The sequence below is a fragment of the Diadema antillarum genome, unplaced genomic scaffold (genome assembly GCF_040938485.1).
Source record: "Diadema antillarum isolate AM-2024a unplaced genomic scaffold, OU_Dant_1.0 scf00000072, whole genome shotgun sequence".
NCBI lineage: Eukaryota > Metazoa > Echinodermata > Echinoidea > Diadematoida > Diadematidae > Diadema > Diadema antillarum.
In genome coordinates this window covers 2,628,576-2,654,528 of record NW_027270961.1, presented here as the reverse complement: position 1 = coordinate 2,654,528, position 25,953 = coordinate 2,628,576, and the positions used below count along the sequence as shown (strand labels likewise).

The 25,953-nt window shown below is 37.5% G+C and overlaps 2 protein-coding genes across 2 annotated transcripts; both read right to left on the bottom strand.

Annotated features, from left to right (window-relative positions):
- Positions 1-12,266: 12,266 nt before the first annotated feature.
- LOC139717157 (uncharacterized) lies at positions 12,267-16,487 on the bottom strand. The gene is made up of 7 exons (XM_071628658.1): positions 16,479-16,487; positions 16,082-16,193; positions 15,436-15,625; positions 14,568-14,670; positions 13,829-13,996; positions 13,003-13,095; positions 12,267-12,431 (listed from the first exon to the last, which is right to left on the bottom strand). Exons 1-7 carry the CDS (start codon positions 16,485-16,487, stop codon positions 12,267-12,269), a joined length of 840 nt encoding a protein of 279 aa, XP_071484759.1.
- A 2,612-nt stretch (positions 16,488-19,099) lies between these two features.
- Positions 19,100-24,089, bottom strand: LOC139717156 (uncharacterized). The gene is made up of 6 exons (XM_071628656.1): positions 23,913-24,089; positions 23,003-23,131; positions 21,678-21,719; positions 20,554-20,634; positions 19,907-20,050; positions 19,100-19,225 (listed from the first exon to the last, which is right to left on the bottom strand). Exons 1-6 carry the CDS (start codon positions 24,087-24,089, stop codon positions 19,100-19,102), a joined length of 699 nt encoding a protein of 232 aa, XP_071484757.1.
- Between the last annotated feature and the right edge of the window lie 1,864 nt (positions 24,090-25,953).

Below are 25,953 nucleotides of genomic sequence, written 5' to 3'. Positions count from 1 at the left end.
CGACGGGCACGCCACGCCTCCTTGCGTGTCCTCGAATGTCAAGTGAATCTCGATGACTGCGCACATGCAGACCCAAGCGAGCCCGCCCATACAGACTTTCAATGAATAGGATACTAGTAGTGTCCAGCTCCGTCACCTCTGTAGTCTTTATACGAAGACCCTTGATGCAAATTTATGTACGATGGTAGGCTTGTGAACAACTGTTTTACGTCCAGGGGGCCGTTGGTTGCATAAAAGTTACTATTATGGTAACTTTGCCATTCAATGGTAACTTCCATGGAATTCTTGATTTTGATTGGCTGTTGAGTATTGTTGCCATGGTAGTTACCATTGGATGGCAAAGTTACCATAATTGTAACTTTTATGCAACGGGCCCCAGGCTTTCTTCTTTTAATATAATTATAAAGACACTGCCGGCAACTATTACTCAGACTGATAATCGCTCATTAAAATGATAAAAGAAAGAAAACAAAGCAAATCAAGCCTCTCAAGCATGCCGGTGTGATAGACAATTCAAGATCAGTCTCAAAAACACATTTTGTTTGCATGTGCTATAGTTTCAGTAGCGTCATAACTGTCATATTTCGCTCCCAGCACAAAGGGATCGAGGGGGTCTCACGGATCATCAACAAGCTTCAACTCCTGATTGTTCTTATCAATTCCGTAGATCACATAGAATGAAAGACGGAAATACAGTGCCAAACACTGAAAGAGATTTTTTGGGGGGTGGGGGGGGGGTGGGGGGAGGGGGTGGGGGAGCTTTTTGGACAATGAGTAACGACACAAACAATTCGAGATTGCTTTAATGAGGACTGGGCACCGTTTCATCAAAGTTGTCAGGGCTGACAATTACCATAGTAACAGTCAGTGACCAAAGCTTCTCAGCCAATCAAAACCAAGGATTTTACTTAAGATATTGTCAGAGACTGACACCTTGTCAGCGCTGACTAAATTGATGAAACACCCGCCCGGAGGTATTGTCTTTGACGTATCTTATGTAAACACAAAATAATATTATATATAGTATTTAATCCATAGACAATATATTTACAACTTTGCTCCAGAAAAAGAAGGTCTGCAGCAACGTCACTCCAAGGGACCTAGGGTGGACCCTACCCACCCCCCCCCCCCCCCAGTCGTCCACACGAATTAGGCTATTTGTAAAATTCGACAGTAAATCGAAACAAAAAGAATATGAAAGATGATGATATTGATAAACTCGCTCGGAGCAAAACCAATGAAAATACAAAAGTGATTTCTACGGTCAACGTAATGTATGAGGCACAAATCATTTACTTTTTTCTTCTGAGAATTCAGCTTCTGGTTAAAAGGAGAGACACCCTAATTGACCCATGAATCGTATAGCAATTATGCACGTATGATAGGACTATCATATATCATTAAGTTTGTTAGTGATCTTTGCATATTGCTATCATGCAAGAAGATGCCAACATTTGAAAATTTGATGTTTAAAAAAATGAGAATATCGGTTTATCAGCATTAGTAAAAATTCGTATCCATCGTTCCGAGGCAAACGGAAAAGTCTATGGGCCTAGCAAAGCAAATGGCTGCTGCTGAATAAGAACGCCTACATTCTGAATTATTTCAAGGAGCTGCTTCATCATTTATAAAACAAATAACACACATCATTTTGTTATGACTATATTATGATATCATCACTCTGTTCCTTCGAAACAGTCAAAACACCATCATCTATAATAGCCTTGAGCGCGTTTAGGCTGTTACCAAGAAGCTTGAAGCTCCTTGCTGTTACAAAGCAGGGAAGTGTTAGAGAAGGAGTGGAATCTCTTCTCAGTTTGTGCAGAATGGAGGCGCCCATACGTAATAGCACTACACAATATTGCATGCTTAGCATCCCACTCGTTTAGAAGTTCCATGTATGCTCCAAGCCACTCTTCCATAGAGTTTTTTTTTTTAAATTTTATGCGAAGACCAAAGGAGAAGTTCATCAAAGTGAAACGATTGAAGCTGTTTTTCAGCCCATGGACCTACCACACACATGGACATTCATCGCTCGTTAATCAATGGATTCGTGCACCTGTTTCTGTCAAAAGCGTCACAAAGACATTTTGAACATGCTTTCCTGCTTTGATCCAGTCTTGTCCACCGACAGCCAGCCTGGATAAAAACGGGACGGCGCTTTGAGAAATCTAAATACTACATCCTCAGAAGATAATAACTCTCTGTAATCAAGAAAAATGCGTGTGCAGTTGTAGTGTATATTGCGAAATCATCGCTATAAGGCAATTTCATTAGTAAAATACTTTACAAGAAAAAGCAAAATGATTAGGCTGGTTGACTGTGCTTTGTAATCCATTTTCCCCATTTGTCGCACATTATTTCAGAGTACACATGGACAGGAACAGTAGACGACATTCAGGGACGTTACATGCGTGGCCGCAAGCTGATCCGCATCAGTATAAAGATACCAATTTTATGACGCAAAATTTGTCCTTGTTTGAGGTTTGCTGCTCCCCATCATTGATGTTTATTCAAAGGCAGTTGAGTCTGAAAAGGCACCTCAGCCAAATAGGACCGAAATGAGGGAAACGGTTTTTTGTTTTGTTTTGTTTTGGTTTTTTTTGTCAGTGACGATGCACATTTACACAATCTTCATTGTCCAAACGTCTGAATGTATATGGTAAGGGTACCACGTATCGGCAGGGTACCTTGACATCGGCACTCTGCGTATCATGGCTGTTTGCGTGAAGAACGAAAAGGTACGCGTGGGATAAGCGCCACTAGGTATGGAAATAATGAAAGCGAAGAGACGGAAAACAAACTCATAAACAAACTAACAAACCAAACTAAACGTGGTTCAATTACACATTCGCTCATGACTGTGAAATTCACATGCACATGTATTGCCAATGGAGGGAGAGGGTGACGATCGTGAGGTACCCTTAGGCCTATAAGCCGCGCGAAGAAAATGCTTCGCACGCACTAAAATAGCGCTATAGAAGGGAGTTTCAGAATCAGGGATTCGGAACTGCAGTATTTACGGCATACTCTAGGCAAAACTTAGGCGGATTTGTTTTATACTTTTGTAATAAACGAATTGCAGATTATTAGGGTGCCGATAGATGGTACCCTCAATAATCAGGTGGCGGTGGTGATGATGGGATCAAAGAAAAACATCCCGCGTTCTTATAGTCCATGTGTGTGGTAGGTCCATGTTCAGCCTATAAGGAAACGATGAATTAATCTTGTATGGAACTCTTTGGCAGTTTGCTGTAGAGGAACAAAACTTTCTGTTAATCTGACCTGTTAATTTGACCACTTTCATTGACAGACCTCATCCAATACAGTGAGACATTCATTGTTCCCTCACGATTACACTCAAACTTGGAAAAATACAATTTGTCACTGTTGTCTTCAAAGCTCATGTGCTCAGTCATGCATGACATCTGTCAACATAATCAATAAACAGGGGAAGAGTTCCCCTTTCCTCACAACCAACATTGCGCTCTCCATTGTTGACAATCATATGAAAATAGTAGCCCTTCAAATTTGGATTACCTTTTTTTATACGAGTTATATAATAGGAAGTATCCACCCGATAGCCCATGGACCTATACTCATACACATATACACATAGACATCAATCGCTCATTAACCTTTTGTGCGTCACATTATTTCCTGTCCATTGGTTTGTGTGTGAAATTGCGCACATTAAAGGACAAGTTCACCTTCATAAACATAAGGATTGAGAGAATGTAGCAATATCAGTAGAACACATCATTGAAAATTTGAGGAAAATCAGACAATCCGTTCAAAAGTTATGAATTTTTGAAGTTTTTGTGCAGTACCCGCTGGATGAGAAGACTACTGCAGTGTATGAATAACTTAGATGTCACATGCGTACAATAATATAAGGAAAATATAAAGAGAATTTCACAAAATTCCATCTTTTGAAAAAAGTACACATTTCCCTGACTCGTTACCGATAAATGTTATGGGTAATATTATTCCCCCTGCCTTTAGAAAGAGGAAAATGTCAATTGCTCTTTTATTATGCGAAAAAAGTGAAAATATGTTGAATTTTCTTTTATATTTTCTTTATACTGTTGTACGCATATGACTCACAAGCTGTAGTAGTCTCCTCATCCAGCGGTTCCAGCACAAAAATTTAAAAAAATCATAACTTTTGCATCGATTGTCCAATTTTCCTCAAACTTTCACTGATGTGTTCTACTAATATTGTTGCATTTTCTCAATCCTTATGTTTATGAAGGTGAACTTGTCCTTTAATCATTGGCAGTGGCGTATCTAGGGGGAGAGGGGGGCAAGGGGGGGGGGGGGGCACGTGGCCCGGGCGCCACTCCTTGGGGGCGCAAAAGAACGAAAAAACGAAAACAAAAAACAAAAAACAAAAACGAAGAAGAAGAAGAATTAAAAAAAAAGATGTCGCCCGGACGGGTGGAGGGAGAATGGGGTGGAGGTGGGGGGGGAGGGAGAAAACCAAATCAAACAAGATTAAAAACAAAACATGATGATGACGCGGACAAACTGACAATGTTTATTGTGTTCACACAAGAATTCCATGTTTTGTAACCTGAAATACAAAAATTTTCGGCTCGCTCGCTGCGCTCGCTACAAAATAAGCGAGCGCAATTTTATATTTATATAAAAATTAATGTAAAAAAAAAAGAAGACAAGAACTAAACGTGATGATGAAGCGGACAAACTCACAAGTCTATTGTGAATGTGTTCACACATGTCATTTTATATTTAGCAGGTAAAATGTTATACGGAGCAGAACTGCAATTTCTTTCGTTCTGTAGCGATCGCCGATTGGATCAAAAGAGGGCGCCAACGGTTTCGAGGGTGCTGTTCGTTATTCCGAAGTTTCGTTATTCCGAAGGTTCGTTAATCCGAAGGGTCGTTAATCCGAAACACACAAATTCCCTATACCTAGAGGTTCGTTAATCCGAAAATGAAAAAGGGTTCGTAAATCCAAACATTACTGTGGCGTTATTCCGAAGGTTCGTTATTCCGAAGAATCGTTAATCCGAAAATGAAATTCGGAACAATGAACCTTCGGAATAACGAATCTTCGGACTAAAGAGCCTTCGGAATAACGAACCTTCGAGCTGTAACCGGTTTCGAACATGGGGGGGGGGGGCGAAAAACAACAACAAATCAAACAAGATAAGAATAAAACATAATGAGGACGCGGAAATATACAAATTTCGGCTCACTCACTCGCTAGAGTATTTTTTCAAGTCCTCAGTTTGTTGGTATAAATCGTTATCTATATAAGGCCGTCACTATATCTTGATTAGAATTGTAAGATTTAGTAAGCAAAAAATGACAAGAATTCCATGTTTTTTAAGCTAAAATACAAAAATTTTCGGCTCGCTCGCTGCGCTCGCTCGCCAAAATTTATCCAAAAAAAAAAAAAGAGAGAGAGAGAGAGAGATAAGAACAAAACGTGATGATGACGCAGAAATACACAAAATTCGGCTCACTCACTCGTACCAATTTAGAGTATTTTTTTCAAGTCCTCAATTTGTTGGGATAAATCGTTATCAATCAGGCCGTCACTATTATCTTGATTAGAATATATTGTAAGATTTAATAAGCAAAAAATGACAAGAATTCCATGTTTAGTAAGCTGAAATACAAAAATTTTCGACTCGCTCGCTGCGCTCGCTCGCCAAAATGTATATATAAAAAAGATAAGAACAAAACGTGATGATGACGAGGAAATATACAAATTTCGGCTCACTCGCGCGTACCAATTTACAGTATTTTTTCAAGTCCTTAGTTTGTTGGTATAAATCGTTATCTATCAGGCCGTCACTATATCTTGATTAGAATTGTAAGATTTAATAACCAAAAAATGACAAGAATTCCATGTTTTGTAAGCTGAAATATTAGAATTTTCGGCTCGCTCGCCAAAATTTGTCAAAATCTATTACATTTAAATCACCCTCAAAAGACCCCTTTATAGTCCTTGAAAAAGCCTATCATGTGGATTTTTTTAAAGTCCCTAACGGGATGGGGTTGGGCTTGAACACTTTTTCAGAAATTAGGGGCGCAATTTTCGCGCTTGCCCCGGGCGCCATTTTCCCTAGATACGCCACTGATCATTGGCACAAAAAGGGTTAATTCATGCACCTGTTTCTGCTTTGATCTCGTTATCACCGCCAACAGCCAGCCTGGATATAAAACAAGACGGCTCCTTGAAAAAAAAAATGAAACTATGCATGCGCAGAAGATATATAGGCCTAGTATATATTAAAACTCTCATAAAGATTTCAACATGTTCAAGAAAATGCATGTGCAGTTATAGTGTACACTGGAAAATCATCGCGCATGCAAGGTTGCGAAATGCCACAGAAAGCAAATATTTTGGCAAGTTGATTGTGATTAGTTATCTAATTTTCCTCATTTTCGCATATTGTTTCAGAGTAAACATGGACAGCAACCGCGGGTAGACGACACTTTACTATAGTACGTCTATATCCTAACATTAAGTAAAGTTACATACGTGTCCAAGTCCAGAGGTGTCCACTTCAGTAATTACTAATTTTGTGACAGAGAATTCGTCCTGTTTCAGGTTTGCTGCTCCCCATAATTGGTGTCTATTCAAAGGCAAAAGGCGATGAAAAGCACCGCAGCCAAAGAGGACCGAAATGAGGGAAGCGGTTTTTTGTCAGCGACGATGCAACATTACGCATTCGTCATTGTCCAGAATCACTGTAATATGGATATAAGATGCATAGGTGGCAGCAGTGATGATGCATATAATAGGCTAAAGACTTTCACTACCAGTCCATGTGTAGTAGCTCCATGTTCAGACAGATTCGGTTTGAGTGCGGTTTTTTTTTTTAATCTTTTTTTTACGCCTCCACTACGAAGTGTCGCCGGAGGCATTATGTTTTCGAGTTGTCATTGTAATGTTTTGTTAATTGTAAGTGAAACTGTCCAGGCCCGTAGCCAGGGGGGGTGCGTCGGGTGCGTACGCACCCCCCCCCCCCCCAAATTCTGAAAGGTCCACTTTTTCATAATAACGGTTTTTAGCAATTCTCAAGATAACAATCCAAATAAATATAAAGACACATTATATGCTACGTAAATGTGGAAGAGTACGTTTAACAATGTTAAAAATAATTGTACGAAACCCTTTTGTTGTATGAACCATCGGATCGTCCCCATGCACACAAACACAAATGTTATGTATCAATTTGTGCGAGCTATTATTATATTGGCACTGCATGCCATGGCCCTTGGCGCGTGTGACCGGTGTTTTTTTTTTTCCACTGGCCGCCCGAGTACGTGCGATTCGTGGATGACATTGAGGTTGACACTTGCATTTTTTCACAGGGACAGAGGTAAGTGGATGAAAATCTAATAGCCTCAAGTTTACATATAATGTGACCCTGCACCTCAAAACAAACAAAAAGTCGCCAGACATGAATTTTTAGTTAAGTCCATATTCTGAAAGAGCACACTTTAAGCTTTAAAATAATGTATAACTCAAATCAAATGGACTCTCCTAAATATTGGAAAGAAAGCACAAACTCAGGAAAAGTGTGAACTGAGAAAAGAGGCTCTTATTAAAGTACAGTGTCTATTCAAGCGCTTAATCTTTACCAAACCGTGCTAGCTGTGCGATGAAAGACAAAAAAACAGAAAGTAAACCACCAGAGTAACAACAATGAAGGGATTATCAGATTAAACTGAAATTAAGCATGCCTCATTAACACATTCTGTCCATAATCAATGCCAACTTTCAAAGCGGTAACACTATCTTTTCAAAAGTTATAAGTTGAAAGTGAAGAGTGTGGACAAGGTTTTTCAGAAATGAAAAAGGGATTCTAAAGACACACCTAACCACACTATTCTACCAAAAAATGTTCGAGATAAACTGCTAAAAAACACAGTAATTCCTGCCCATTGTATGATACCAAATTTTAGCATAATGTAAAGGAAGACCCTCTCTTTCAGAAAATATGAAAAAGTCAAGTTCGGTTAGGTTGACCCACTTCACTTATTTTCAGTCCTCACGCAAAATCAGTGTGTGCGACTTTATGTTCGTTTTGAGGTGCACGGTCACATATGATAAAGATTAAAGAAATTTCCTCGAAATTACTATAATCGAAAACCTGAGACATTTTATATCTACGTCTCACAAAGATATAGTACATGTACATATAAGTACATGTTGGCATGATAATGCCTGGGGATAGATTATTATGTCAACTATTTTCCATTATGAATGCATGCTCCAATCAAATTGTGAAAAGGTGGTCATGAATTAGCATTTCTTGCGAACGATCAGGAGAGACAAAACAAAATGAAAGGCCTGTCTTACTCCAGTTCTCTATTAGTTATACATTTTCTCATGTTGTGACAGTTCGATTGGTTCTCATTTTGAAGTGAGCCAAAACCTAAGAACATTCTCACTTATAATTTCCAAAGAGTATTATGCAGGCACGCAAACTCAATTTAGTTGTATTTCATTTAAATGTAATGGGTAAGAGGGTATGAGAGAGAATGCTGAGCTATGAAGTAAAATGGTAAAGTAAAAAGTTTGTCAGATAGTATTACAAAAGCCTGAATATTGCAAGAGCTCCGGAGTAAAAACAGTCAGGGAAAAACCCTATGTATGATAACATTGTGAGAGCGTTAGACTGCATTGTGACGCGTTATTTAATTTACATTCTTTATTCATCTTTTTCATAAAAAACACAGGTAATGAGCCGGATTGGGTTAAAATTCTTACTTACAGCTTTGTAGAAGTCTGAGTCAACAGTATCACACAGTACTTCAAGACGTATTAGTACAAACGATTTCTTGAGCCTGCACCGATTCAGGCTCTGTTCTGGATACGGCGGTAGAAACTCATTCTTTTTTGTTGTTTATTTTATCATTATCTACTAATCTCTTTTCTAACTTACAGGTAGCGGATTTCTTTGCAGGCCAAATTCGGAAATGTACTGTTGATTATTACTTATACATTTTCTCATGTTGTGACAGTTCTATTGGTTCTCATTTTAAAGTGAGCCAAAACCTAAGAACATTTTCACTTATAATTTCCAAAGAGTATTATGCAGGCACGCAAACTCATTTTAGTTGCATTTCATTTAAATGTAATGGGTAAGAGGGTATGAGAGAGAATGGAAAGTGCTGAGCTATGAAGTAAAATGGTAAAGTAAAAAGTTTGTCAGATAGTATTACAAAAGAAACTCATTCTTTTTTGTTTGTTTATTTCATCATTATTTACTTATCTCTCTTCTAACTTAAAGGTAGTGGATCTCTTTGCAGCCCAAATTCGAAAATGCTTAGAGACAGCTAGTAACCAAATATGCTACTATAATTATTTTGATAAATAAGAAATAACCATTCCAGTATGTATCTTAGTGTGCACAGTAAGACAGATCAAATCAAATAGGATAACATCTGAGCACTAAGCCTGAGGTCTGAATTTGCACTCAACTTCTTCCAATGGCTAACGGATGTTTAATTTTTGAATTTCACTGACCTCCAAATTTCACAAAGAAAACCTTCTTAGCATGATGGTTAATATGACATTTGACTGATATTGGAGATGTTTGCGAATCGGATCTACTACCTTTAATATTATTAAATCTAAAATGATTATTTGAAAGTTCGGAAATGCTGGAAATATCCTACCACAAGGAGGCAAAATATAAATGGTTCACATTTACAATTCATTTTGTTTTAAAAATTTTCTTATTTATTTTCGTTTTTGACAAACTCGCATACCAACGGCTGATATACTGTATAGTAAAGTGAATGTTTCATCTTCCAAACAGCATCCAATGGGATGGAAAACTCCAACTGAAAGGTGGACACCGTGACCATACTCGCTAAAGAAAACGCGTAATAGGGGTCGTTTTTTCTCACGGATCAGATGGAAAGTGTGATGTACGAGCGTATATAATCAAAGGGTATCAAAAAGGCCGAAATTTGGGAAAATGGTATATTGTTCAATCATGATGAAGTACTTCTTTAGGGTGCAGGAAACATTTAAGGAATACTTGTTTTTAAGGCCCAAAAAAAATCATATAATCATTACTCGTTTAGGGGCCATTTTGAAAGTCCATGTATGAGCATGGTGTCCACCTTTTAATTGTCGCTACCCCTCCCGGGACAGTATCAAAGGACCGTTTTGTTAATTAACGCAATCCCCCCTTCCTTTAAAAATCCTGGCTTCAGGCCTGCTAACGCGGGTATACAATAGAAAAAATAAAAGTTAAAACAACACCAGGAAATTCACTATTCTCAATTTTGCGGCGCGCTACGCGCGCAGAGTCTCGAACACAATTAAACTTTGCAACTTCCTGGCAAAATGAGTTTTTACTATTTCCTAGATGAAATACCGTAACGCGATTGCATGCAACAGACAAAAATACAAATTTCCTCGAGACTTTAAAACGTCATTAAAACAGTCAAAATTCACAATTTGCGGCGCGCTTCGCGCGCAAATTCTTATACAACTTTTGTAGTTCGGTCGTCCAAAGAATATATATATATATATATATATATATATATATATATATATATAATCGTGTGTGTGTGTGTGTGTGTGTGTGTGTGTGTGTGTCATCATTGGTATTGGTACCGAAGGTCCATTTTTTTAGTGACCGCACCCCCCTTGAAAAATCCTGGCTACGGGCCTGCTGTCATCACACATTGTCAAGACATTGTACTAGACCTGTTAGGAGAACCTCATTGCGGAGACATACCAGTCGCCACAGCGACATTTCTAAGTTTTTTTGTTTTGTTTTGTTTTGTTTTGTTTTTTATATGTTAATGCCTATTGAAGCCATAACAGGCGCTAAGCGGGGGGGGGGGGGGGGGGGGGGGGGCTTCAGTATGCCTAACAGAAGTTAATTCATGCACTTGAGTACAATGCACGTGACTCATCGCATAACCCATTGAATTATCTTTTTCTCGATAAATAATTGTCGGAAGCCCCCAGTCATGGTCGACACTAAAAACTGAATTGGTCTCTAGAGACTGGCGGTCCAGACTCTCATGGATCAAAAGTTCACGCACTTTCCCGTCTCAGTTTTGGTTTTTTTTTAATCTCATTTTGTGACAGTTATTATTGCTCTCATTGTCATTGCCATTGTCATTGTCATTGTCATTGTCATGGTCATTGTCATTGTCATGGTCATTACACTCTTTTTTCTTTTCGTTGTTGTTGTTGTTTTTTTTTTGGGGGGGGAGGGGGATCGTGCCATCACTATCATAACTGGACTCGACGCAGACAGGTGCAGCTCTAATAAAGATCACAATTTGGAGCAACCAGAGTTTTTTTAGTAACAACTGATGCATTGATTATTCCCAAGTTCTGAAATTCACTGGATTACTCGTCTCCCGGCTTGATTATGCACATGCTGTGGTAAGCCAGGGAGGGTGGAAGAGAACACCTCCCTGGGTAAGCCTATAATATTATCATGGAGGAAATGTTGCATGGCGTCATCATCGCACACACGAATCGTTATGCCCTGCTTGTTCTCACGAAATACTGGGAATAATTTCTTCGGTTTGATGTCATAGTCCTTGAGGCTGAAGGCAGTATATAGGGGCCTATTTCTCGTATTTCGTGAACAACCATGCAGGGGGTGGGAAAACTAATGATATATCTGCATGCAGATGTCTAAACCACTGCCTGCTGTTTAGATTTCCTATTGGCGTATAAACCGGCCCAGGTATTATCGATCATTATCGTTTGCCACGTACTAGTGAGCTAGGATTGCATCAGTTCGCTCACGGTAGACTTTTTTAAAGCTTTTTCTTTGAGTATTGTTTATTCAAACAATTTATAATAAAACAACATTAATGAGTAAAGGTTTTGAATTCATTTTAATACATTTCAATCAAATTTATACGATGAATAATAACTTTGCAGATATTTATTATTCAATTAATGTGAATAAAAAAGGGGGGATAAACACGTAATATAGCCCAGTTCAGACAATACCGACAAGACGGTGAGCACAGCTAGCCTTTGTTTACATGACAAACACAATCACAACGAACAGGTGGTATGCCTGCGCCCCTCTCAGAACAAGATTGAGGGTGCTGTGTAGGGTGTGTACATCGAAGTTGAACAATCCTTACATGCTATTGTAGTAGATGAATGACGAAAAGGGTTACGTAGCTCTTTAGATGGTGCATGTGTCTTTAGAACGTTTCTGAACTCTTTGATGTTTGTTTTACGTCTGGAAGGTGATCAACATCCGAAAATTAAGTTTGAAGTATTACTGCCGCATATAATGGTCAAGAAGGGTGATGTTCTTGCGCGGATTATGGCACAGAAGGCATACAGTGAGCGACTGGGTGCACGTGGGCGTGAGTTTGACAGGTGGGGCCATCGTCGAGGTCCCGTTACTTGATCGGGGTGCCTGGAGAATTTTCTCTGTTTCCTGTGGCCATCGTCGGAATTTATTCAATACGTGTCGCACCGACAAGAATGTCAGGTATGTAGGATATAGGGGTAACTCCAGATCTTGTTCCGATGTTAAGAAGATTGTTAATAAATGGGGTACTCCAGCTTGAACTTGTGCATTTTTACATGTCATGTTAATAAGGAAACAGAAATGTATAAGATTTAAGTGTCTTCATCAAAGTGGAGTAAACGAATATCTTGTCCACCATATACCTGATATACAAGAAGTGGTTAAACCTCTCTGCTTTGGCAGTAAGAACAGCACCCACTGATGCCGTGGAAATGGAATATAACACACCCAACTGATCTGAATTAGTTTGCATATAGGTTAAAGGACAAGGTTCACCTTCATAGACATGTGGGTTGAGTGAATGCAGCAATATAAGTAGAACACATCAGTGAGAGTTTGAGGAAAATCCGACAATCCGTTCAAAAATTATGAATTCTTAAAGTTTCTGCTCAGTCATGGCTGGATGAGAAGACTACTTGGCATCTCCCAATACGCCTGACAATAATCATACATATGTGTAAACAAGTTTTTGACCTACCGAAGCATCACATGGGTTGTTTGGTATGCAGGCATTGATGGGTTCACAGGAGAAACCATTCCCGTCAAAACCAGGCAGACAGTAACATGAAACCTGAGAAACAAAGACACCAATATTAGTCAGTTATTCACCACAAACACCACAAGTCCTTGGTACATTCATAACACAAACACTCTCTTAAAAACAGTCTTTTCTCTACACTAATGACAGCTTTTTGAACATTTGGATCAATTGCTTTCAATATTGTGCACTGCTCCAATATCCTTGACATTCTGTTCAGATCGAGCTTTACAAATCAGCCAGCTATTAAATAATTTAGCTTTGATGACAATTAGTCATCACACATTGTTGATGTATAAAAACAAGATTGTCATTGCATGTCAATTTTTCATCATTTAGAATTTCTTCAAAATAAATGATTTATTCTGTTACTTTGTCGGCAATCACTCTGGAGTCCGTTGAGGAATATTCGTCCCAAACTATGAGACAACTTCTTTTGTTTGTTATCTCTCTTATCAGCAGTATGTTTTCTTCTTGCATACTCTGGTACTGATGGCAGGAAATGTTGTTACATCATGCTGTGTCGATTCAGATAATTTCTTGAAGATATTGACCTACTCCCACAAAAATTGATCGACACAAAACAGACTCAAACTCTTAAAGAACAATCTGATAACGACAGACATCAAAGACTGTTTCATAAAGACTGAGCGTTATTATGCAGAACTCCACTTTAGTGCTATGCCACATCCACACATCTTTTTTTAAATAAAAGTTAAATATCATCAAGACAACAAAAGTCTGGAGACCAACAATGGCCACACACCTGATCTAGTAAGAGTGAATGGAAGCAGGTGGCGTTAGGATGACATCCTCCATTATCCTGGAGACAGCTGCTCTGGGAGTGACACCTGCTGTCTTCCACAGCACCAGTCTGGTTGCCATGAAGACAGACACACCTACTCTGGCCAGGCCTCTCATAGACACATGTTTCCTATTCAGAGAATAAAATACATAAGTATCAACACAGCACAGTAAGTCATTTATTTTTAAACTTTTTTTAATTTCTAACTTAAAAAGCAACAAAGAAAATGAAACAACTACAACACAGCACAGTAAGTCATTCATTGTTTTAAGTGCTTTTCATTTCAAGCTTGAAAAGCAACAAAGAAAGAGAAACAACTACAAACAAACAAAACCAAACAAACTCACACAATAAAAACAACAAGAGAACAATTATCATTATGAATGGTCCATGGTTTTGGGTGGTGTAGCAATTTAATAAGTAGTTTTCATACTTGATTTCAATGACGGATGCTATTATTGAGAGCTTTAAATTCACTTCCACTACTTATTCTGGTGAAGTAAAGACTTACATTGATTGATAACATGAAAACAATGTCACTTTTACATATGTATTTGCAACATCTCCATTTTAAAACATAGTGTCACAAGAAGAAGCTCCATCACCATATTAAGATAAGACTATATCATGTAAAAGAGGTTGAAGTGATGTGTTTCTACTATCACTACTTGGCTATCTGTACATCAAAAGCTTATTTTACCAAGAAAGGATGACAGCCTCTGGTTCCATACTCCTCTCTGTTGCAAGGGTTGATGGGAAGGCATTCCAAACCAGAAGCCTCGAAGCCTGCATCACATACACATCTAGGTCAGTAAATAAAACACATAATATGACAGAGATAGTGAGGTAGTATGCCACTGGATAAATGGTAATTGCTTGGTGTATTCAGAGTCCATACATATTGGTGTTACTCTAATATTCATATGAAAGAAAGCATTGCAAATTGAAGACAGATGAAATCAAGCCAGAAAAATCCAACAAAATGTACGGGGGGATAGATGTCACATATGGCACAATCAGTAGAGGTGCTTGATACACAAAAACTTTTGCCATTTTGGTTCAATGACTAGTTTGAAGGTGTTGCTAGGCCCTTACATCCATATGTTGATGAACACTAACTGACACCTTCAAGAAGGAACAGACAGCCCTACCTCAATCTAACAAGTGTCTCAAGAGAGACTTTGTAAAATTTCGTGAATACCTACAAAATATAGCAGTGCAACACCCGTAGGTTTAGTTCATGATTCTGTACAGCAGTAAAGTCACTTTCCTTATTTCTTTTCTAATATTTACTTTTAGAAACTAAAAGGTAAAAGGAGTGTGTCTAAACAGATTCAGTCATATTACTTCACCAAAAGAAAAAAAAAGAAGTTAGTTGTTTGTTTTTGTTTTTGTTTTTTGTTTTTTGTTTCGTGGGGGGGATATGTATGATGCTATTCAAAGCTTCAATAAAACTCATTACATATAAACACTAATATAATCGTATGTATATAGTTTTCCCAAACAGGTTGATGAATGGGATATGGTGGAATACAAACATATGATGATACCAAATATTTCCTTCTGACCTCGGGACTCCAGATGCTGACAAGACACAGGAAGAGTGGGTGTGGCACTGGTTCTCCTGAGGGGAGCAGGGTGGGGCCGTGGGCTGGTCACAGTGACGCCCCTGGTATCCTGGGGAACAGGTGTCTGGAGCACAGGCTCCCAGGTTGGTGATGTCGCCACGGCTACACTGGCCATGCAGACAGGAGCAAGCTTCAAGTTTGATGAGATGAAGCAACAGTATCAAAGTTTTGTGAACTGACTTATAGAAGATATGTTATGCCATTAGCTAACTTGGCAGACTAGTAGCTCATTATATATAATCCCAGATGTTGAAAAAAGACCTGTCATATTTCAAAACATTACAAGTTATGACATGTCAGTTCTTGGCATTATAGCACCAAAATCCAAAGATAAGCATCTCCAGCAAAATTGCAATCCATGATATTACCTACCAGTTTTCTATTTGAATAATTTGATGCATGCCTCAGTCATATGAGTTTCACAAGTCAATCAATCTTAAGAATATGTGAACAAAGCATGATATTACTATAAGATGAAATTTGAGACAAAATACTGGTAGCTGTACAGAGAAAGTAATATTGTTATTTACTTGATTATGATGTAGATCATTTAATAACAGAAATACATGTTTAAGAAGGTACGTACTCTGGTTGCAGTGCGGTCCATACATGGCTGGGTTGCTACACAAGTTACATTCTTGACCAGTGAATCGGTCAAGGCAAGTGCATTGACCAGTGCCTTGCTTACCATCATCACACTATACAGGAAATTAGAGACACAAGAAACGATTACATCAGCCAATACATGCAAACAGAAAATGAAAGGAAACAATATAATCACATGATTGTAACCAACCTGGATGACAAGCTATTTTATGAAAAGTCCAAAGATCAAGAAAATAATGGCAGCTGACAGCATTGAATGGGTATAATTTATTGTATGCTTTCATATGAAATATTTTCTACTTGACAACAGCTCTTCTGATTGGATGAATTAATAAATCATGAATCATTTCCATATCTATGTTTGTGGTAATGGAGACTTCTATCATTTCAACGGGCATTGATAATATCAATTCAACTCAATTAAACATTTCTCTATTAAACTTGCAGTCAGAAATTATCAATCAATCAGTTTCAGGCTGTTTTTGAAAAAGCTAAAGGTTTGAAATGAATAGAAATGTGACCCGCTACAACAAAATGGCCCTAAAGTCGCGCACAGTCGAAGCCGTGAAAATCGAGTTGGAAGTTAGAGCATCAAAATTGGTCAAAACTTACGATTTTCTGAATTTGACATATTATAGGTTTTCCCGGTCAATTTCATATTTTTGTCACTCAAATTCATTAATGTGCATTCAAATTCGGGCAGCGCACGCACGCGAAAATATTCGGGCATTCAAATTCAGAATCCGAGCGTTCAATTTCATTTATGGGCGTTCTATTTCGTTTTCGTGAAATCAAATTCACTATTGGGCATTCAATTTCAAAATGCGAGCACCGACTTTCCTACTCGTGCATTCAAATTCATGCGATAGTCACGTGATAGTCCCAATGAGCTTGTTTGGAGCGTTCAAATTCATTTTTAGGCGATCAAGTTCCTACTTCGTGCAATCAATTTAACGAGGAAAATGGAGTAGACTTTTAAGAAAGGGAAAAGGGCCAACACAATCAATAAAGGCTTGCATATAGTGTAATTATGGTTGTTTACAGGTTCTACATTGTTCTCTGCTCATGTATTCTTTATTTTTCATCTCAATAAGTTTCAAATTGCAATGTCCAATCAGCCATCAGCAGTGCATCCAAACAACACAACGACTAGTAATCATATCTCTTGGTGATACTGCATGCTGACAACGCCCCAACACCAACCACATAATCATGATAATGACAATTCATCAATTTAAAGACAAACTGACACACAATGATCTCACATAATCCCGCAAAAGTAAATCAATAAGACAGCAATACACAGCAAACAACACGTATAAAATGTTAAAGTATCAGTTTCAATATAGTCGAATTTTTTTTTTCCTCGAAAGTGTCAACCAACCCTCCGTATTATGCTCGTCTGTAGGCATATACAGTGCCTAATTTTTGTTTGTTTGTTTCGTTTTCCATCAAACAAGATGGCTGGATAACCCATATTCAGCTGCAAAAGGTGGTCTTCCATAATATGGGGTCCAGTTTGATGTTCTGCTCTTTGCGATGAATAAATGAAGTGGGATCTTTTACGTGCATGAGTTGTGACTCTCTTACACGTGGGACCTCCATTTTATGTCCAATCCGAGGGACATGTGCCTGTATATTCCTATTTGCTAAGTGCGAGTTCAAAATCGTCAATGAACAGGTGGACCTCTACTGCAAAATAGATAATCATCATAAATCCCAATATATTCAGAGCCAAATGAGAAACACATGCATACACGACCCCAAACTAACTAAATTCAGGACTTCTTTTAAATTGAATGCAGTTATTTGGAACATGGTTGCCTATTCACGAATTTGAATGACCGACGAGATTCCGTCGCCAGCTTGACATGAATTTGACTGCTCATTGATGAAATGCGTGCTCCTCTCTTAAATTTGAATGCTCCGATAGTGAATTTGAATGTTCCGATAGTGAATTTGAATGCTCCGATAGTGAATTTGAATGCTCCGACAGTGAATTTGAATGCTCGGATAGTGAATTCGAATGACCGGATTTTGAATTTGATTGCTGATTCAGTGCTGCGAGAGTGGAATGCGTGAAATCGAATGCTCGGAATAGGAACTTGAATGACAAAAGTATGAAATTGACCGGGAAAACCTATATTAGAGTCTGACATGTCTTCTATCATCTGTCGAAATTTTGAAGCAAAATGATGAAAGGAAAGACCAAAAAATAGCATTTTTCTGGGCCATGTTTTTTTGGCGTTTCAACGAAGCAGAAACTGGTTCAAACATTTGGATTGAGCGCCACACATAGGCTCCGCCCCTAACAACGACCAGAGTGATCTCATTGGTCAGTTTGCTGCTTGCCGCTAACCGAAGCGTGAAGCTCGCACTCTGCCCAGTCGACTGGTGCGTGCGGGCGGGTTGAACTATGCCTAGCCGCTTCTCCTGACATCCTGGTCACTGATTGGTCGGTGAGGAGACCGCCGACGCTGTGTTTGAATGAGCATTTCGGGGGTTGCTAGGGCTTAACTTCCATTGTCCGGAGGTGAATACTGACTTGCGTGTCTCTTGATTGTGATAGCGTCGCAAGGAGAACTTTTAGGGCGCTTTTCTCGAGACAGTGATTTCCCAGACATCTTGACATGCTCTCTTTTAAACATCGATATCTCCGCAGCCGATTATTTTTATAAGACGTGTTGTATATCAATTCAAAGCAGAAAGATTAGGGAATTGTGTCATGCAATTTTCAAATAATCGACCTCGCCCGACTTTAGGATCATTTTGTTGTAGTGGGTCACAAATATCCTTAACATGATGTTGACTTTCCACATTTCCAAACATCACAAATTATTTTTAGAGGTAACATTGACTGTCACTATTTTCATGTACACTGAAGCGTAAACATCAAATGCTATACTCATAATACAGTGCAGATATATACTATATGCTTGATTTCTGCCTTGCACATTAAGCATACAATGCACCATGATTCTCATGGCATAATGACAGCTCACAAGCAATATGAGAAATAAAAGTGCCCCACCTGACCATTGCCGGAGCAGGGTACACCAGCTTCCCCTGGACAAGGGATGCAGAGGGGAGAGAAGAACCCCTCACAGCACTCTTCATCTTGGGTCTGGGTTGGTTTTCATCCAGGATAGAAAAGCATGGTTGGACAGAAAGAGAAAGTAACCACAAGTTATTCTTTTCATATACTCTCCTACAACTCCTTCAAATAATAATTGTCTCCTGCAGACATACAATAATTGTATGAAATTAAAGAGTGAAGATTATTGCATGAACACATTTGAATGAAGAAATGAGTGAAATCATAAAGAAACATTATCTGAAATGTTTTCTAAAGTGAGTCTTATTTTTGAAGGACATCAAACTTGAAGAAGCAGATGTCTTATACTTCCTTGTGAAAAAACAGTGTGCAACTTTCTTACCAAAACTGCTTGGAACTGAAACCTTGTTTCAGATAAGCATGCTGCTGAAAATTGTGTGGATAATTAGTCACTTTGACTTTTCTTCTTCTAGATTTCCTTTTGTTGCTTCACTGAATGACATACCAGGGTTCGAAATTGGCAATGGTCCGCTGGCCATTGGCCACCCAAAATCACGTCGGACTAGCTAAAAATCATAAAATTCTGAAGTTACTACTCCGTCTGGCTAGCCAAAATATTGCTTCAGTGTCAAAATTGATTCTAAGTAGTCCGCCTGGCTAGTTAAAAAAAAAGTTAAGTGCGACCCCTGCATACACTTATGGTATCTGAGTAGGTTAAACACGTGAGCTTTGAGCAAGAGTTTTACATACCGAATCTGTGCTGACCCTCACACATGTTTCAATATAGGCTGAATCATTTGCATAGAGTGCTGCATCAATGATGTGGATGACTGCATTGGAAGACTGGACATCAAGCGTCCTCATGGTGGCAATATTTCCGAGTCTGATCTGACCCTTTAAGCAGAAGGATAGCAAAGAAGAGATAAATATATAAATCAGTTACAAGCAAACATATATCTAAACAAGTAGATTTAATAAAAATGTATATCACTGACAGAATATGACTGATTTATACAATCTATACCAACAATGTATAATTGAATGCTGAATCTAGCTTTCAATCAAAATACAAATACAATTTAGCCTGCAAGCATAACATATACTTTGTAACATAGACATACATACATATGCACATACATTTATACAAAGACATATATTGTAAGTATACACATTAATATATCCACTAAATACATTCATACACATATAGTAAAATGGAATCAACAAATAAATCAATAAATACATAAGTATATTCATAAATAAATAAATAATGCAAGAATGCATAACAGAACAAAATTGTAAATTTACTTTGCACCTATCCAAAGCATTTATATATGACTACCAAATGGTTTATTGAAGCAAATAATGAATTATATTTAAAAGTCGGTTGGATCACTTACCCCCTGTAAGACTTCAACTTTTACTGTTGTACCATCACTCATGACTACTGATCCCGCTTTCATCATATCATGTGCAAAAAGCTGTGAATATTCAAGGAAAAGTGGATCAGAAACAAAGTCTCCTTTCACTCTCAGTGAGTCATCATTCAAAACAAAAAAAATGGCAAAATATTGCAAGAATTTGATCTGCATAAATAACTTATCTTCTTCTCCTTCCTGTTGGAGTACAGTCCATTATCTGGTGAATTATCATACTCATACAGACTGACTGGTCTGTAAGTATTTATGATTGTATACCTCTAAATAGGCCAACAAAGCATGGACTGAATTAATTTGGAGAATACATAAGCCAAATTTTGTCCTGGTGTACATTATGACCTGTAGGTATGCAAAAAGGCCTTTCCAATATTTCAGCTAAAAATATCAATTCACAAAAGGCATGAAAACTGTCATTATCATCAGCATACAGTGCAATTTCCACATCTATGATTCTTTCAGATACAAGTCTTGAGAGGGTAAATGATAAAATGTATTTGTATTGACAAAGACAAGAAGTGAGAGACTTGCTCGTATATTACTCACTGAAGTAACTGCTACTAACCACTTACTATCATCTACTTCAAATAAAACTGATATCATTAAATGCTGATATTGGAATACTTGGTTTGGTTGCCATGACGCAAATCAGTCAACTGAACAAACTCCAGTGGCATAATTTCCAGAACATCTAAAATAATATATGGCTTATCTCTAATCAAACTGGACTAAACTTGTTAAATATTGTATAACAAGCAATATCAATCTTTAGATATAAACAGTATACAATTCTGCCAGATGTCAACAGTGATTGTCTTTGTTACTTCATCATCACTGGTGCATTCAGAAAATGTCTTGATCTAGCACTAAAATACACATACGAAAAAGTATTCACTTGAATCATATCAATCACAAGATGCCCACCCCAGTGTTTAGATATCTTGAAAATTATGAAAAATAATCCATCTAATAGTGTATTTCAATTATCATTATAAACATCTATTTATATTCAAAGAGTAATAATTTCAAAACATCAATGTCTGAATAGTTTAAAGAAGACTATTATGTGCAGAGGATTATCATCCTACCTTTTGATAGATAAGATGACGACTTATGAGATTCCTCACCACCTGTAAGTTATCAGGAGTAATACAAGAGAAATGATCAATATCCAGTAATCATTTCACATTCTTTTAAAATCATCAGCCAAAACGGAAAAAAAAAACATATTGTACTTTGAAACAACAAACTTGAGTAAGACTAATCTTGCTATGACCATGTTTACAATGGATGTTTTATATGTTGTGTAGCTATAACTGTGACCATAATCTTAGCTGTGAGAAAGATACCTTGCAAAATATGTTCCAAAGACTGGTATCACAGGAAATCAGCTTCAGTTTTAACAGCATTTCATTTCAGAGTTATTTTCAATTGTATGTAATGTAGAGTAGATATATGATGCTGAAATATGAGAACAATTCAGAAGGGTTTCCCATTTACAAATGTTTGACTTAGCAGTGAAATACTACACATGTCTACAAAAGGGAATTTGTCAACATTCATCTATCTCAGCTTTCATTTCATCCTTTCTGGTAATGCAATATTGTTAAGTATGATTTTTCTTTGCTGAATATACAGGTATCAAGAGTGTACATGTTCACATTACAGCAACATTCTCTCTTTTTTCTTTTTTCTTTTTGTAATCATCATGATTACAGCAAATACGACTGTATCCCGACTGTGTATATGACAATTTCCAAGAAAAATGGGTCTCTATGAATTGTCCCTTTCTTAAGGTGATACATCAGCATCAGGTAAGGATGCCAAGTTAACAAGTTGAAAGTTGAAATAGGAACTCAAGCTGTGTGACAATCCAAACTAGAGAAGCACTCTGAGAACAAAGACCTCCACCAAGCAGCTAATTTCCATCTATGATATAGTTCTTCAATAGAGATACATGATTTCCATCCATCCGATGCATGCTGAAAAATCGCCCAAATTCCCAGTATAGAAGCCTTTTGTTACGTCATCAACCCTCAGGTGCACAGTGCACCTTGCCCTAGCAGAAACTAGAGCATGCACTTTAGTGCACATAATATGAAAACCTCAAAAAAGCGCAGCTTGAACTCCCAAGTTCATTGACCCTACCTGTCAAAAAATCAAAAATCCATCATAAAATCCATACAAATTCCCGGATTACTACCAAAATTTAATCATCTATTACTTATGTCATTCTCAACCTTTCCTGTAAGTTACATCCAAATCCATTTCATATTTTTTGAGTTATTTTGCACACTTACAAACAAACCAACAAACCAACGTCAATGAAAACATAACCTCCTCCCTTGGCAGAGGTAACAATTGATGACTTTGACTGAAAACTTTCAGTGAGAAGTATGATGGCTTTACAAACCTCTTCTGATGCATCAGTGTGTTCTCTGTTGAGTGCTGAGAAGAAGGCCCTTAGTCCACCATCAGTTACGGCAAACACCGTAATGGGGGCGCTCTCCAATGCGTTCCTATTCCTTGGATCAATGGCTGACTGGATAGGTAGAGCATAAAAGAGGACCATTATGGCTTTTGTTCTTATTTTTGATTTACTACATTCAAGACTGACTTAAATTGAAATTCATATAAAGTTTGAAAATGAATCCATATGTGGGCACAGAATATATATTTGACATACAGAATGTTTGTCCCTGGGGAGTAAGTATTACTAACAACATTCCCTTCATACACGGAGCTTTTGCTACATTTGCTCAAACAATATATAAACCCTCATATATGGGAACATATCAATTCCATTATTGAGCAAGGCTGGAATATTTTGTATGATTGACACAGACAAACAGACCTACAGACAGCAAAAACATGATAAAGGAAAGTTCTGCATCTTCAGAATGCTCAGAGATGAGTAAATCCTTCTAGCACTTCTTCTAAAGGTAGTAAAATATGCTGTTTATTTGAACATAGTCTTGATATCTCAAGATGTTCATCTGGAAGTCACAGGAATTCAGCATTTCCACTGACATCAGATTGTCATCTGAGTTTAATGGTATCTTTATTGCTTCTATGGTATTTACTTATATACCTACAGTGGTTCATCTCTCACATGCTTTATAAATTAGGTAGTATATCATGGCCTGATGACTTCAGTGCTATATAGGTATCAAAAGAAAGATGAGGAGGATAAATTGACAGTCATTGTTGGTTACCATGGATACAAGGCCACTTCCTTAGAATGAATGATGCCAGGCACATGAGGGTTAGTAACCTCGACGGTCAGACATTTCATCACTTTCTAGTGTGACATCAAAACTTACAAAGGCTTCGAGCAACCATTTCATCTGATGGAGGTTGCTATTGGCAGACAGGGTATCCCAAATCGACTCCTGAGCATTGGGAGAAAAAACACTATCAGCAATGGATGAAAATATATCAGAGGGTCCCATATCGTACAAGCTTTGCTTCATGGTATGACCCTCCATTTCCATCCCCATCCTTAGTTAACTTGTATTATATGCTTTATGTATAAAAAAGATATAATTGTGTTTTTTCATCTGTTACTCCTTTTCATATGTACTTTTTTAAATCACATTCTGCAATTATTACAAATATCCTCTGCATACACACTGTATATAATTTCTTTGTTTATTTGATGGAAGTGACAAATAAATTTGAATCTTGAATCTTGAATCTTGAAAATACATATCAGGTGACAACAAATGCAGCACAAAGAATAACTGGTGAGAATCGACAAATACTCTTACTGCCAAAGCATTCAAATTATTTTCCTGATATTTTAATATTTCACTCAATACCTGGACAGAACTGATAACTGTTTTCTCAAAGTTGATCTACAAATTATATATGTGTGTATGTATGTATGTATACACATATATAATATATTTCTTTTTCTTTTATTTTTTTCTGAGGTTTGAGGGTATCTTAAAGGGACTGTACAGTACTGGTTGAGGTAGGGATTCATGTTTTGAACATTCCTAAGTGAGATAATGAAAAGCCTCTTATGAAATATGAAAGAGCATGTAATCTTAAGAAGGATTAAATGTTTATTTGATGAAAATTGGTTTTCAAATGGCTGAGATATCCAAAAAAGTGTTAATAATAAAAGGCAACATGCCCCAACTTTATTAGTATCTCTTTGTTTCACCTTGTTTTTGGATATCTCAGCCATTTCAAAACCAATTTTCATCGAATAAACTTTTGATACCCCTTAGAACCGCATGCTCTGTGACATCTCATAGAGTGGTTTCTGAATATCTCACAAAACGTTAAAAGCTAAATCTTCACCTCGTCACCAAGATGCACTCACAGATGAGATCAGCCATTGATTGAAGTCTTTAGCATTATATGCGTAAATCTGGCACAGCTGGCAATAACAACAGCATCTACAAATTATTCAACATTCCAAGTTTACAATCAAAAATATTACTGCAAAATAAAACTTTTGTAAAATATTAGTAAACAAATCCATGAATCCCCACATTTTGGGCTGCTTCCTGCAAATTGCCTTCCAGTTCTTCTATTTCATGAATACATTGTGTTTGGTCATTTTCACTTACTTGTTGGTTCCTAGAGTCTGGGTTGAGAATTCTGTCAATGATGTGAATGACTCCATTTGAGGCAGGGAGATCTGCCTGTAGTAACCTGGCCTCTTCCACACTATCCTCGGTCTGCAACGTTATCCTAGAAGAATTCTATGGGGGTAAAGAAGAATGTCCTCATTGACACATCTCTATCTTTTTTGGCATAACAGTGTTGCCATCAGTCCTGATAGCAAACAAAAGATTAAGTTTTTCAATGTTCAATTTCTGCTAACTTTGCTTTACTCATAATAATTCATGGCTACAGATTTAACTTGTGATTCTTTTCACAAATTGCAATAATAAAAATACGAAAACTGAATACATGTCATTGTAACAATGAATATCTCTATTTATAGATAATCATTACATATACTGATATTTGAGAGCTTGGAGAGTTAGCTCCAAAAACAGATTGCATTTGGAACAAAGGTTGTGCATACATAAAACTGATTCCAATTGAGATGGGTATGATTCATAGGTTGAGACTTAATACTGAAAATGACTAACATTTGATCTTCAATAATAATATATCTAAAGGATTGATTTTTGTGCCCTTCAGTACAGATATGCCATAACATACTATTATTACGTAATTCTCTTCACTCTCATGAATTGCATATCTATTGTCCTTTGTACAGTATTCAGCTTTTGTTGTACTAGGTATTGTTCATCTAGCAATTTCACTTGGGTCAAGTTTTAGGAGGATTAACCAGCTGTCCATTAAACAGCTTGGCAATTCACATCTAAGGACACAAAG

Excerpts from the sequence above, each read along its gene's own strand:
- LOC139717157 (XM_071628658.1), bottom strand. Across the intron at positions 15,626-16,081 it reads TGGACCGCACTGCAACCAGA|CTTGCTCCTGTCTGCATGGC; the intron begins GTACGTACCTTC and ends TCAAACTTGAAG. Across the intron at positions 14,671-15,435 it reads TCAGCATCTGGAGTCCCGAG|ATGTGTATGTGATGCAGGCT; the intron begins GTCAGAAGGAAA and ends TTACTGACCTAG.
- LOC139717156 (XM_071628656.1), bottom strand. The coding sequence starts at position 24,089 with ATGGGGATGGAAATGGAGGGTCATACCATGAAGCAAAGCTTGTACGAT. Across the intron at positions 20,051-20,553 it reads AAGTTGAAGTCTTACAGGGG|GGTCAGATCAGACTCGGAAA; the intron begins GTAAGTGATCCA and ends TTCTGCTTAAAG. Across the intron at positions 19,226-19,906 it reads TGAGGGTCAGCACAGATTCG|ACCCAAGATGAAGAGTGCTG; the intron begins GTATGTAAAACT and ends AAACCAACCCAG.